The 15,214-nt window shown below is 26.8% G+C and overlaps 2 protein-coding genes across 5 annotated transcripts in view; one reads left to right on the plus strand and one right to left on the minus strand.

Annotated features, from left to right (window-relative positions):
* Nucleotides 1–15,214, minus strand: part of LOC114119639 (mediator of RNA polymerase II transcription subunit 15) — a 204,547-nt gene that overhangs the window by 60,548 nt on the left and 128,785 nt on the right. The gene's annotated exons all lie outside the window — the stretch shown is intronic.
* Nucleotides 1–15,214, plus strand: part of LOC114119641 (calcium-activated potassium channel slowpoke) — a 73,023-nt gene that overhangs the window by 31,484 nt on the left and 26,325 nt on the right. For 2 of the 4 annotated variants that reach the window (XM_050198743.1, XM_050198742.1), the window contains exons 7-12: nucleotides 2,313–2,404; nucleotides 3,623–3,733; nucleotides 5,805–5,910; nucleotides 7,144–7,296; nucleotides 8,082–8,237; nucleotides 12,382–12,566. In XM_050198743.1, the coding sequence (XP_050054700.1) occupies nucleotides 2,313–2,404; nucleotides 3,623–3,733; nucleotides 5,805–5,910; nucleotides 7,144–7,296; nucleotides 8,082–8,237; nucleotides 12,382–12,566 (803 nt within the window). Of the gene's footprint in view, nucleotides 1–2,312; nucleotides 2,405–3,622; nucleotides 3,734–3,988; nucleotides 4,095–5,804; nucleotides 5,911–7,143; nucleotides 7,297–8,081; nucleotides 8,238–8,734; nucleotides 8,869–12,381; nucleotides 12,567–15,214 lie in introns of all 4 variants that reach the window. The other 2 variants (XM_050198735.1, XM_050198750.1) reach the window with 2 other exon arrangements.

Raw genomic sequence — 15,214 nt, forward strand, 5'->3', positions numbered from 1 at the left:
ATAATTGCTACAATAATAATACAATCGATCGATACGAATTATTATTATTTGATTTCTATTATTGTTGTTATTATAAAATATATAAAAATATACGATCAATTAATTAAAACCTATGGAAATTCATTTATTATTTCCGTGGTATATGGATAATACGATAATGCTAATATTATTATTATCATTATTATTACTGTACCTAACTATTACTATTATTATTACTAAAACTATTATACTTAGTATTATTATTATGACAATCATTATTACTACTATTATAGTAAAACGCGCGATACGTATTTTTCGAAACGGCTGCCGCCACGGCGATGCCGTAACGGTCGTTTCGGAATAAAATGTGATTTTTTGAGGGCCAAGCGTAAAAACAGATGTTGATCTGTGGACTAGTAGGTGTAATCGTCACGTGTATATGAGATTCAAGCTAAAAATATAATATTAGTTTGTTGTTCAGCCAGGCCGTGAAAATACATTGTCACATAAACATCACGCGACATCTACCATCGTAGCCAAATCAGTTATCTTGGTGGCATGAACAAAATATTCCCTAACATAGTCGAAAAAAAAATAGTTTAGAATATATATATATAGTAAACAATATCTAAAATTTAGATGTTAGATTCGTTATATTATTATTATTATTTATTTATTTTCTATTTATTTTTATTTTTTTTTTGCAAACCCAATACATGTAGAATTCGCACTTAATAGCTTCATTAGTTTTGTCAGTAATAAAAACATAATATACATAATATCAATATATTATTGTCATAGGATATTACTTTTCCTCATTAATAACATTTTTTTTTTTTTAAGCATTATTATCTAATTTTTTCGAATATTACGTGCCATGAAAAAATGTAGAAAATATCTAACCATATATATTTTATTTATTTATTATTATTTTTGTAATATTTTTTTGAATAATTAAAAATTAAAATGAAAGTTTAGATTTTATTTTTAAACAACTCGGCGCGGATATATATTTTTAAAATATTTTATTTTCGTCATGAAAAAAAAAAAATAGCTAACATTTTGATATCTAGATAAATTTTAAAAGAAAAACAGGGGGAACGGTGCTTTAATAGTAACAATAAAGGTAGATTAAATTTTATATTTTATTTCGTATTTTTAAGACGCTGACAAAAGTAAGGTGCCTAAAATGAGATAACAGTTTTTTCCGCCACACAGTTTTATTTTTATTTTTTATTTTTTATTATTTTTTGTTACTATTATTATTATTATTATTATTATTATTATTTAAAAGTCAAAATATTAAAATAGCAGGTGCATTTTTATGAGTTGTTGTGTGTTTCATATTTTGTTTTTTGCATTTTATTTTGTTTGTACACCAAGAAACATTGGCTCGTTGGTAGATTTCCGAATGAATCATAACAATAATAATTATACACTCACATGATCTAACCAAAAAATTAGGATAGAATAGCTATTACAAAAAAAAAAATAATAAATAAAAAAATAAAGCATGAACAATTTTTTTTGGAATGTAATCGTCTTATTTTAACAATACTAAAATATTTCGTAAGGTTTTGTAAGCGTGAATTTATTGAAATTATATCAAAATTGTATAGAAATAATTTCAAATTACGATGTATTATAGTTGTTTTTACGTAAATAAATAACAAAGTGTTACTGCTGATCGCTAACAAGCCACGTTTCTTTAGGTGTGCTCTCTTTAGGTGTTTTATTCCTTAAAACAATTAATTAAAATTATTTTTTAAATGTACGTTTTTTTTATTATTTTTGTTTTTTAATTTAAAAAATACAATAACTCTAGGGTATTACTATTGGCGGTAAAAACTGACAATATGATCTCAAAAAAAGGAAAAAATACTTAATCGTAAAAAGTTTAAAAAAAAGTTAAAATATAATTATAAAATACGGGCTTTATTTTGGTTCTAACAGATGCATACTGAACTTAACTTTAACGATCCTACCCGAATGTTTCCGACTAACTGTTCTCATTTCGTTCAGTGTGCATCTGTCATCGTGCACTCGTCTAATGCTGTCAAAAATTACACAAACACACACACACACACACACACACACACACATATAGATACATACATACATACATACATACTTATTTACATATAAATACAAAATAATATATACACTAGCATTAGCAAATGTAAACATTCACACAAACACCATATAAAAAAACATCAAATAGGTTCTTATGTGATAATAATATACGTTCTAATAATAATTATAACGTGGCGCAATTTTCTCATTTATGTTTCTTGAAATTTTGAACTATCCTTGAATGATTTGGGGTTCCTTAGGCGATTTTTGCGAGTTGTATACCCGAGATAATTGACCTGATCGGAACTAGACCAAAATACGGAGGAACCCTGAAGAATGAACGTGGAAGGAGGTAATATTTTACATACCATACATATATATATATATATTATTAGAATTTATACACCTTTATATAATATTAAGTACTTTATTTTATTTATTTCTTTTATTTTTTTTTTTTACTAAGCTTCAAGCTTCAAACAATATTTTTCTACGGATTTATAGGCCTACGATATTCAGCGTCAATTAAACTAAAGCACGTTTTTCTATATTCTAAAATTATTTTCTTCTTTTTCATCACAACATGATTTTATAATATTTAATTCGATACGATCGTTTTACATTATCCATGTAATATATGTATACACGGACAGTACCTAATACGAGTATTGTACGATCCAAGTACGATACATACACTGTTTACGGATTACCATGCAACTTTAGCTACCGTGCCGAGTTGCTAAATTAAATGTAATTCAACTGTTGTGTGGCTGAAACGTCATGAATAACACAAATTCGTAAATTAATAGGTTACATTTGAAAAAAAACGTATACATATAGTAATTTGTATATGTGTATTAATTTTTGTTGTTTATTTAAAATAACTGCACGTAACAATATTAATTTTGCCTGAACCCTATTTTTATACCAAAAATATTAATATTAATGTAAATATCATTGATTGTAATATACAAATTATATTATTATTATTACTATGTAGCTTGAACATATTCAGTAAACACGCTTATATCCGTAGTGTCTATACCGATGGCAAAATAGTAAAATTAATGTATCAATAAATTTATTGTTTATATGTTTATTTATTTATTATTATTTTTTTTTTTTTAGGAAAAAATTGTATAAACTAATGTAACATTGTTTAAAACAGTTTGAAAAATTATTTAATATATTGCTATCAATTTGTTTTTAAAAGCTGTATGATCCCTACGGAACGTAACGATCATACAACACATGATACATTTATACGATATACAATATACATATAAAAATTCGTACTTTTTGATTTAGTTATATCCTATTTTAAATTATTTATTTATTAAAAATGCACTTCACCTGAGTAATCATCATGCTTACATACATAATTTTAACGTAATAGATAACGTAGTCTTATCCTGACTGTTTTATTAGGATTTGATCGTAGTGCCCCTCGTCGGTGCATATACAATATTTTTCATTCTTATTTTTATTTTGATCAGTTTTTATTTTAATCATTATTTATCTTAAAATTATATAAATGTATACATTAATATTGTTTTATTCCTAAAAACAGGCACATTGTCGTTTGTGGACACATCACCTATGAGTCAGTGTCTCATTTTTTGAAAGATTTTTTACACGAAGACAGAGAGGACGTAGACGTGGAAGTGGTATTCTTACACAGGTATGACAAAACAGTTCAATATAATATTGTATTAATTTAAAATAATTATAATGAGAAAACAGTAAATAATTAATACTGAACGATGGTTAAAAAATATATGAGACACAATTAATATATCTGTTGAAATCACGTTTTAGATCTTTACTGCCAAACTATAATATATGATCATGTATATGTATTTCATTATAATAATATATACATATATAAACGTTTTTAAGTCGAAAAATTAGGTACGACGTTGTGTGTAATTTGCAGAAAAGAGCCAGATTTAGAATTGGAAGGGCTGCTCAAACGTCACTACACCACTGTCGAGTTTTTTCAGGGTACAATGATGAACGCAGTAGATCTAGAGAGGGTGAAGGTAAATACCCACTCTCATCCTGATTCTTACTGTCGACATTTTTTCTTATCGATTTGTGCTCAGTTTCCATACATAGATCAATATTATTATTATTATTATAACAGCTACATGTAGTCTGATACAAAATAGAAACAATTCTTATTAGTTCTAGAGATAGATAATATATTGTGTATAGGTATTATATTATATACAAGTTAATTTTCTTAAAGTTTAACACTATTTTTATTGAAAATTATTAATGTTTTTTGAAAATTTTTTTTTTGATAAACAGTAGTATTTTTACTTTTTTTATTGTTAATATATATTAAAGTATTTTGTTTTTTAAACATCACAATAATATCATATTTCAAAACAAAGTATTTTTCTGAAAACTTTGATGCTTAAAAATCAATTTATGAACCAGTCATTAATGAAGTATAAGTATTCAAAGTTTAAGCTATCGAAGTGTTGCTGTACTTTGTTCTTTTTCATCACTCTGTTCAACTTAATTTAAAATAGTCATAACTTTTATTGATTAACGACTCGTTCAAAATACATTTATAGTGTATTGATATTTTCAGAAAATATGCTGTTTTGGGATAGAAAATTCAAATTCTGTGTAGTCATTCAAAAAAGAAAAAAATTCAAAAGGTGTTAACAATAAAATAATTGTAAAATAATATTAATATGAAGTAACTTTAAATTAAATGAACAACATTTTTCAGAAAACAAATATTTTTCGAAAAAATAAGTGTTTAATTTAAAAAAAAAATGACCAAGTATTATATTATATACTATATGTATTATGTATACGTATACGTATATGTATGTACAATATTTAAATATATACATATATACCTATATATAGATACGTATATTATATTATTATTCATAAATTTTGTTTTAAATAATATTCCTTTATTTATTTACACCGAACATTAACTATTATCGTCATTTAGATTTGTTAAGCCTCTTGATCAAACAGTATTTACATATTAGTACAGGCTATAACAAAGCCGTTGAAACTGTAAAGTGTTAATGTATTTTGCTTTGAACCATGTATTTAGCTGTCATTTATTATATATTTATATATATACATCCATATATATATATATACTTATATATAAATATAAATACTAAACACTTAGGACGGGAACTTGAACAGACCTTGACGATGATAATATTTTTTTTTAATTTTTATTATTATTATCATTATTATTATTATTATTATTATTATTATTTGAACCAGGTAGATGAGTTTTTTGTTTTACACCTATATATTATAATGTATACAAAAGGAAAGTAGTTTAGTAGTGGGAAAATGATTATTCTGAAATCGATACACTGTCCTTATAGTATATATATATATATATATATATATAACGTTTATATGTATATTATATATGTGTGCAGGTCTAAATTGGCAGAAACATATCAACCCACTTGTGGCTGCTATTATAACATCACTAGAAAAAGAAAAATAAGATTTATTAATTATATAATTTATATAGCGTTTATTGATAAATATTGTACCTGTTTTTACCACCTAGTGACTAGTTAGATACTTTGAACGGATTTCTGAACTATAGATTTTACGTATATATTGTTTATACTTGATTTATATGATATTTTATATTATAAATAATTACGATACAGTGTGCAATATATAGAAGACATGTCAGTATTAGTTGTGCTTCAATTTAGTTATTTTTGGTATTTTCCAAACCGTAGGAAGCCACCTGACCTGGAACTGGAAGGACTTTTCAAGCGACATTTTACCACTGTCGAGTTCTTCCAAGGTTCTATAATGAACCCTATTGATTTGCAAAGGGTAAAGGTATGTCCAAACAAATGGCTTTAGCACAAATTGAATGACGGTTGCAATTTTTGGATTGGTATGACGCTGGTGATGGATTTTTGTGATTTAAACAAATATATACATAAACATAAATATGTATACATGTATACTTATATATATATATATATATATTTATTTATTTATACATAATATATAATATACGCGATGTATATAAGTGTATATGTATATATATATATTAACTTACAAACATTTTAAACGATGCTCACATAGCTCGAAATAATCAAACGAACCAAACTGTTTATATATTTAACACTAAACGATGACTGTGTTTTATATGATTTTTTTTTTGTTTTTGTTTATAAGTATGATGTTTTTCTAAAATTCGTTTTAACGGCGCATGCTTTTATATATCATATTCTATTGAGAAGAAAAAAACTTGTAGAACCGTCGACAACCGATCAGACGATCTTTACGTATGATACTTAAACCTTACTATACTCGACAAAATAAGACATTTTTACTGTCCAGAAAACGCATTATTTCATTTCATCAATATTGAATTACATATTATTATATTATACATACTATCATAATATATTCATACAATCATCGCATAGTTAGCTGTATTATTTGTACACATAATATTATTATGTATAATTATGTATTTTGTTACATAGTAGTGTAAATATTGTCTCTCACACGCGTTTTATTATACATTTTTTTTACTCTTTAATCTCATACACATTTTTGGAAATTAATATTGTACTAACGCAATGTGTTCGTAAATTGAAAATTCTATAGTTTACTTATAAACTATTTAATGACCATAATGATGATGATGATGATAATAATAATAATAATAATAATAATAATAATAATATTAATAACACGCGTTGTGTAGTGTTGTAGACATATTACATATTTTGCCGTAATCATGATCGTCCGTTGTTGTCAGCATGGTGTATTTGTATTGAAGCTTTTTTTTATGTATTGTGCGTATTATATATTGATGTAATGCATGTAAATATTTTTATTGTAGCTGAACTCATCATAATATTAAATAATATTATTATACTATTTTTTGGAAAATGAGCTTTAGTGTTTAAGTTTAATGTATACAAGTTAAACTTAAAGTAATTACTATATTCGATATACGCGAACAATGTTGCTATTGTTATAATCTGTACAATATATACAATGTATATATTGGAGCCAGAAGATCAGTGTAAAATGCCGATAATGACGTTTCAGGTCCACGAGGCTGATGCCTGTTTGGTGTTAGCGAACAAGTACTGCCAGGACCCGGACGCCGAAGATGCTGCGAACATAATGAGGGTTATTTCTATCAAAAATTACTCGGACGACATAAGGGTCATTATACAACTCATGCAGTATCACAATAAAGTGAGTATACATCATATACTTGTATATAAATAATAATTATTGTGAATTAAATATTATATGGAACAAAAGGGTTGAATAAATTAGGTATTCAGATCCGGCATGCTCGTAAAATTCAAATCAGCTAACGTTTGATAACCTTCGCCGAAGATTAGATTTGTCTATTATATCGATATATAATATATAAATAATATAAGTTGCCTAAGAGGCCAAAAGCAGATTTTGGATGTTGCTGAACTTGTTTTTGTTGGAATTAGATTTTTTAAAAGATAAGCTTAATTGGTTTCAACTTTTCACAGAAAGATATGCTATAATATCCATTTTATATCAATTATTTAAATTGATTTGATATTTATTATAATCTCAAGTTTATGATTTAGGTATACAAATTGATGGTCAATAGTCAATATATAAAAATACTTTTATTATTTATTGTTATTATTGTTTTAATACAAATATTGAGAAAATAAAATATATAGTTTTTAAATATTATTTTATAACAAAATCTCAATAACTCATATTTTTATGATATATATATAATATATTTGTATAGTTTATTTTAAATGTTAATAATGTATTATATGGATCTAAGCATTAAAAAGGAATCAATTCGACTTATGAACTAATGAAAGTAGATGTGATATATGAGAAACATTTTAAACAATGGGATAGAATATCAGCGGTAGCATATTCGATGTCATCCGAGTTTTTAATTGGTGAAATGGTTGCTTATTTTTTTTCGTTGATGTGTTCATTTATACAAAATGTATTTTTGATTTGGTTGACAGGCGTATTTACTCAACATTCCGTCGTGGGACTGGAAGCAAGGAGATGACGTGATCTGCTTGGCGGAGTTGAAACTTGGTTTCATCGCACAGAGTTGTCTAGCACCAGGATTTTCCACAATGATGGCAAATTTGTTCGCCATGAGGTCGTTCAAAACGGTGAGTCATTCTAAACCAGTACGCTTGAGCTTATTAGAAAACACTTCTCTAACTCTTGTCGCGCGCACGCGCTCACGTCCATCCAGAAAGGCAAAACCAAATGTATAAAAAAAAACAAACGAAAAAGAAAACGATTATTGGATTATTGTACATCGTCTACCATTCATGTTATTGCGATTTATTAATAATATAACAACAATAATATTTTTTCGACTCGTTAAATTCTGTGGACTCAAACAAAGCTATCATCGTCCCAACTTACGTACCATTATTGTTATTATAATAAAAATAATGTATTTGTTGTAATAACATAATACTATTTTACCCGCACTGAAATTATTAAGTACTTTTGATGTTTTTCTCCTGTGTGTTTGTACGTTTTTGTGCGTGTGCGAACTATTTTAAAAACGAACCTAATCATATTAAAAATCAAAAAAAATATGAACCCAATTTATCGGTTGTGGTGAATAAGCGTGTTAGACGATGTCTGTTAGCAGAACACAAGGTGCGTCGTGGCACCGGATGCTATACAAACGTGGCAGAACGACTATCTGCGCGGTACCGGCATGGAGATGTATACCGAAACGCTGAGCCCGACATTCATTGGCATGCCGTTTGCGCATGCCACTGAGTAAGTGGACTTAAATAACGTGTCCAAAATGTTGTACCGGCGGCCGATACTTTTGTTGTTGTTTTTGTTGTTTTTTATTTTTAAAATTTTTATCCTTCGGAAATTTTACATGATTTTGTGCATCTCAAGTCTGTTGTTATGCCCACGTGTTTATATTTTTTATTTTTTATTTTTTCGTGCGCCTCTAATATTAGACGTATCTATGATCTGCAGCATAATTATGATATTTTAATCAATATCACTATATTTCAATAATATTTTATAAATTGGCGTTCAAAGGCACTCAACTTGGACCACGGAATACTGTAATATTGTACTAGCAGCGTTGGGTACAGACGTATAAATAGTAACGTAATTTGCATGTTATTACCATGACGAAATTATTTTTTCAGTATTGCAGAATAAATTTCATTGTGATAGACGCAATCGCTGCAGATAGTGAAATTATTTTTAAAATGTAATTTTCATTTATTTATATACAATATATTATATTTCAAGTTATTCAATAAATATTAGGTATATATGTTTAACAAAAACTAGGATGATCAAGAAAGTTGGGCAAAAAGGAGGTATCACGATTTTCTTTTTATTTATTAAAATATAAAATATAAATAATTTCCTAATTTTTTGTATTTTTAAAAGTTTTTAGTAAGTTTTTTTGCATTCTGAAAAAAGTAAATCACATTTTTTGTCTCTACTTTTAAATGATGGAGTAATGAAATCCGATAAAAAGTATATTATGTCACGTAAAAATAATCAAAATAAAATATATGTTTAATGGAATTTTGAGACTTTTTAAAAATAATTTACCCAACGCTGTTTACAAGTACAAATGCATATCACATGTATGTTTTATTGTCATAACATATAATGTTAACATTATCACCATAACAATAGTTCCTAAGTAAGCGATACTACTAAACATTAATCATATCAATTATATCACTAATACGATATTTAATAGTTATTGTAGCTCATCATTTGCAGAATATCAACCCAATTACTATGATTTATACTAAATTTATACATAGAATCACTGACACGTGACGTTGTTGCGACTGTAATATTATGTCAAAGTAGTATCCAGTAGTCAACAAATTCGGGAGAAATATATTTGAAGGATAAAAATTAGAGAGAAAATTAACAGACGAGATAACTTTCTAAAAAATATAATATCTAAGCGAAAAATGTCAATTATACATCAAATTAAGTTTTTTGTGATTAAGCTTACTTGACATTTAGTAATTTTCAAAAACTGTTTTGAGTAGTATAATGGATTCTTCGTTTATTATTTTTTATTTTTTCAAAAGCAATTGAACTTATTAACAATACGAATTTCTATCATATTGATTATTATTTTTCAAAATGTTGTTGGTACGTTCCTTACCTTGGATATATTTTTTGTGGTAATTTTTTATCACCTACTTTTTTACCTTGTTACCTTGGATATATTTTTTCCAGCCATTATTACTTCAGACATATTTACTTGACTATTATTTCGAGCATTTATTACCTCGAGAACATAATATCTAGAAGCAATGAGTACTAGGCGGAATTTTGTAGTCCATACCGTTAACAATCAAAGTTGAGGTATAATACGTAAAATATCGGTTGATTCTGTGGTCCAGTAGAGATCCTTTGAATGTTTTTTTTCATTTTAAAAAACAATGTCTATATTGATTTTTCGTACGTGATACAAACGAAAAAAAATAATAATAATAACTAAAAACAACTTAAGATTAGATTCGCTTTTGGCTCTTTTTCATCTTGACACGCAGCTGAAAAACCAGGATAAGCGGACCTGTTTTGCAAAAAAAAAAAAAGCAACGCGCAAAAAAACACTGCTGTTTTGCGACTTTCAAAAAAAAAAAAAAATAAAATAAAATATAGCTTGCAAATTTATAATACATTATTATTATTATTATTATTGTTATTATTATTGTTGTTGTTGTTGTTGTTGTTGTTGTCTTAAAATATTTATTATTATTAATATTATTTTTATTATTATTATTATTATTATTGCACGTACGTATGCGCATCGTACACGCCACACGTATGCGCGTACGTTGGCTTGTCATTTTTACATCTGATATGGTGGACGGTTTCACGTCCTGATTTATTTTTATTTTTTTATCATGGTGGATTTTCGTGACCACTTGACAAATGTATGTAGGTATAGTCAAACAAAATGAAAGGGAAACAAAATGTAATATTTAAATCAGTCTATGTAATGCGCGCGTGTACAATATAAGTCCAGTATAATAAACTGTGTAAAGGTACGGTCGTATGCCTTAAAGTACTTTTACGAATAAAATAGCGTAACGCAAAACATATTAATATCTATAGATTGTTCTTAGTAGAGTGTAGATACTATAATATGTGTACCTTTAGATTTAGTATATAACATTATCAAAACTCGAAGCACATCGTATACATGACTGTTCCTCTCGGTTTTATTTTATTTTATTTTTTTAATTATTGTTTTTATTTTTATTTAATTTATTTGTTTTTTTTTCTGTACATACTTATTTCACTTATTGTTTTGCTTCCACCCAAAAACCTTGGTAATCTTACATGTGTGGCTTCTAAGATATTCTCATTCCATATAATATATTCATAATAATATCATAACTATTCCTTATCATTTTAATAAATGAATGCATTAAAAGCAGTAGGTTTTGCAACAGCCACAAATAGAAAGACCGTGTTAAATTTTCCATGAAACTTAAATCCATACAAAATATATATTTACCGTATTAGAAACGTACTATAATTTTACGTTTGACCGAATAAGTATTATTCAACATCAGCATTGCGTTTGGTGATATTATATTTATAAGGATATGCCGCATAACTACGTGGAAAATTCCGAATCGACCCATGGGTATTTTATACGTTTTACTTATATTGATGGGTGCTTAGAATCCGATTCACGACGGGCAAAACCCGTAAAACATTTTTTTCTACTTTTATTGCACGTAGTGTATTCCTTGAAATTCATAACAATATTATAGCAACGTGACTCGCACTTACTATGTGTTTGTGCTGGAATATTTGTCTATCATCTGTTACCTATATCATATTATGAACATTTCTTTTGTTTTTGACAAAATTCGTGAAAAAATTATTATTTATGTTTGAAGCAGGTATACATACAAAAATAATTTATCAACGCAATATAATTATCTATCTTTTTTCCGAATGCAAAATTTACTTACATTGTATAAATCGCATGTAAAAACAAAAAATGACATAAAAATATATCATAAATCAGATAAAATCATTCGTCATAAAATATACAATATATTATGTGAATTACCCAATTCCGGATTTTTTTTTTATCCTACACCTTTTGTTTAAACTATTATGATATGATTTATATATTTTGTTTTATTTTCCACATTTTTATTTTTTGTTATACCTACGATTTTTTTGATTTTGATTTTGTTTGTTTGTTTTTTTTTCTATCATTTTTTTTTATTTTCGGTCTGCGACCCGATGAATGTGATGTAGAGTAGAGATGTGATAGAGCGTTTGATACCGTGTATAGTTCCTGTGAAGAGTGTGGAGTTTGGTGTATTTCAGTCTCCGGATACGCAAGCGTGGCAGAACGACTATCTGCAGGGGACCGGCTGCGAGATGTATACGGAGACCCTGTCCCCGTCATTCACCGGCATGACGTTTCCGCAGGCCAGCGAGTAAGTCCCTCCTAGTGCCACACAGATACACACACACAGACACACACATTCATACGTTAGATAATATATTTAAAAACATATACACACTTGTACACATTACCAAAGCTCTAACCAGAAAACACTCTTTCTATTATCCCATATAATATTCATATAATATGATATACGGGCTGATCCATTTAATTGGTAAAAATAATTTTCGAAGACGGGTTTTTTGAATGTGTAAATATATATTTTGTTTTATGGATTAAGTATATAGAAAAAAAAAATATATTTTTTTAATATGTTATAATTAATACTATTATAGTGATTTTAAGATTATTGTTTTAATTACAACCCATATTTTGGAGCTAATAAACATTGATCGTACAATTTTCTAAAATGCCTTAACGCCTAATCATTGAACAAACTTTTTTTATTAAATTAATAGATTTATATAATGCTTGGAATAAAATTGCTAAGATAACTTAAAAAATTATGGCTCGTTACTCTGTCCGTTTATAATTTAAACGGTCATCGATATAAATTTACATTAAATATATTTGTCAGTATAATCAAAAATTAAAATACAAGTATATAATATTATTTTTCCGGTTAAAAAATATGAATATAAGTTCACCGTTTATAAATGTAAAATGTAAAAATAATTTTTTTCTAAAATATTGTACTAAAAATTGGTTCGAAGATCGAATGTAACCAGTAATTAATTGGATCACCACGTGTATATATTTATATGTACATTATACATTACACATACTTTACTCTATACAATATACGTATATAAATATATTATGCTCTTAGATTTCCTGCAGAGCTGTTTTTTTTAATTTTGTCTGGATATAATAACAATTATAGATAATATATTAACGTTTATTATAACGAACATTTTATAAATATATATATTGTTTTGTTGTATAGTATTTATTATTATTATTTCAGTAGGTTAGACCAGTGTTCCCCAACTGTTTGACCCACTGTAAGTTAGAATCTTCTGTCAGGTGACACGTAAAAATAATTATAGTCGTATTGTTGTTTTGTAATAGGTACTATTGTATAGTTATATAATTAAATCTTTAATCTAGTAATATCTTTGCGACAAAATTAATTTTGTGGTAATACCATAGGTTGGGTAACACTGGATTAGACGTTAGTTATACTATATACATTATACAAATAGTTTAATATTATTTATTATATTGGACGCGGTATCGGTTCGACGTGGTTCCGAGCTAAACATTTTTGCGCCTACAATATTCGATAGGTACCTAAATGGTTAAATGTACGTTATAGAAACATGTATGGATGCGGTAGACTAAAGAGTATAAACATAGGTACTATAAAAGTTTTAAAAAAACAGTGAAAGGATACGCACGCGTAGATCGTTTTAAAACTGGAAAGTACATTCCAAAAGAACGGATGAGTGGTTTTTATTTTTCATTCAAATTTTCGAGACGTGTGAAAATTCGATTGGTGGATTTTTTTTTTATTTTATGTTTCCGTTTGAAACGTCGCTATTTGTGAAAATACAACTACAACCCTCTCTGTCTTGTAGAATGTGATTAGAATATAACGAGTTATCGTTAGTGTTAATATTTAAAATGGTTATTTCAAGCTTGTCCCACGATAGGAATTAATATTTTTTTTACTGTTTCCCAGGCCGATACTATATGTTCGCAGGTACAAAAAATACACGCGAAGTAATTAATAATAGTATACTTGTACACAATAAAATCATACGTATTATACGATGTATTGTATTAAAATGTCACTTGTTCTTTTGTTACATATTTCTTTGCGTAGATACAAGTAAGTAATTTTCCGAAAAAAAGAACTCGCGATCGTGTTAAAAAAAAAAAAAAGGTAAAACGATGATAATTAAACACACATTCTCATCGCAACAACACATAAAATTATAGCTGTTTTATCCATCGCTCACAAATACCTGCTAACCATATATTTTAATAAACTACAATAATATATTATATTGTTATTCTTATTAATACTCCTACGGCGTGGATATTTATCCCTCGCCATAAAAATAATAATTAAAACTGTTCATTTCCACATACAATTATTTTAAAGTTATTATAGGTAAACATAAGTTATATATCTATACATATATAATATGCTTGTCCAATATTAAAACATGCGACTCATCAAAATCGAACTTTTAATAAAAGTAAAATTTATAGATAATACTACTTACACAATTACACTTAGGTATAGTTAAATAGCGAATTTCATTCATAACTCTATTTCAGACTGGTTTACAAGACTTGCTATAGACCTTATTATTCTACTTTTTATCCAGCGTAACAATATCTAATATTATACATTTATTTTATTTTATAAGTTTTTTTATAAAACATATAGCTTTCAAGAATTATCATTTTAGTAGATATAACTAATTTGGTAATTGTTATTAATATTTCAAAATTAAATAAGTTATCTATACCATATATTCTATACGACGGTAAACTATCATTTTACCATTCGAATATTTTACGTAATAATATTTTTTTCATGAACTACATATTCAACCGCTAAATACCGCGTCCGGTGTTTCAGTAGCGTGTGGTGAACATTTATTAGTTAAAATAATATATGATATATAATATATTTAAAGTTATAATATTTAGGTTATTAAAAGT

Source organism: Aphis gossypii, chromosome 1 (assembly GCF_020184175.1).
Source record: "Aphis gossypii isolate Hap1 chromosome 1, ASM2018417v2, whole genome shotgun sequence".
Lineage (NCBI taxonomy): Eukaryota > Metazoa > Arthropoda > Insecta > Hemiptera > Aphididae > Aphis > Aphis gossypii.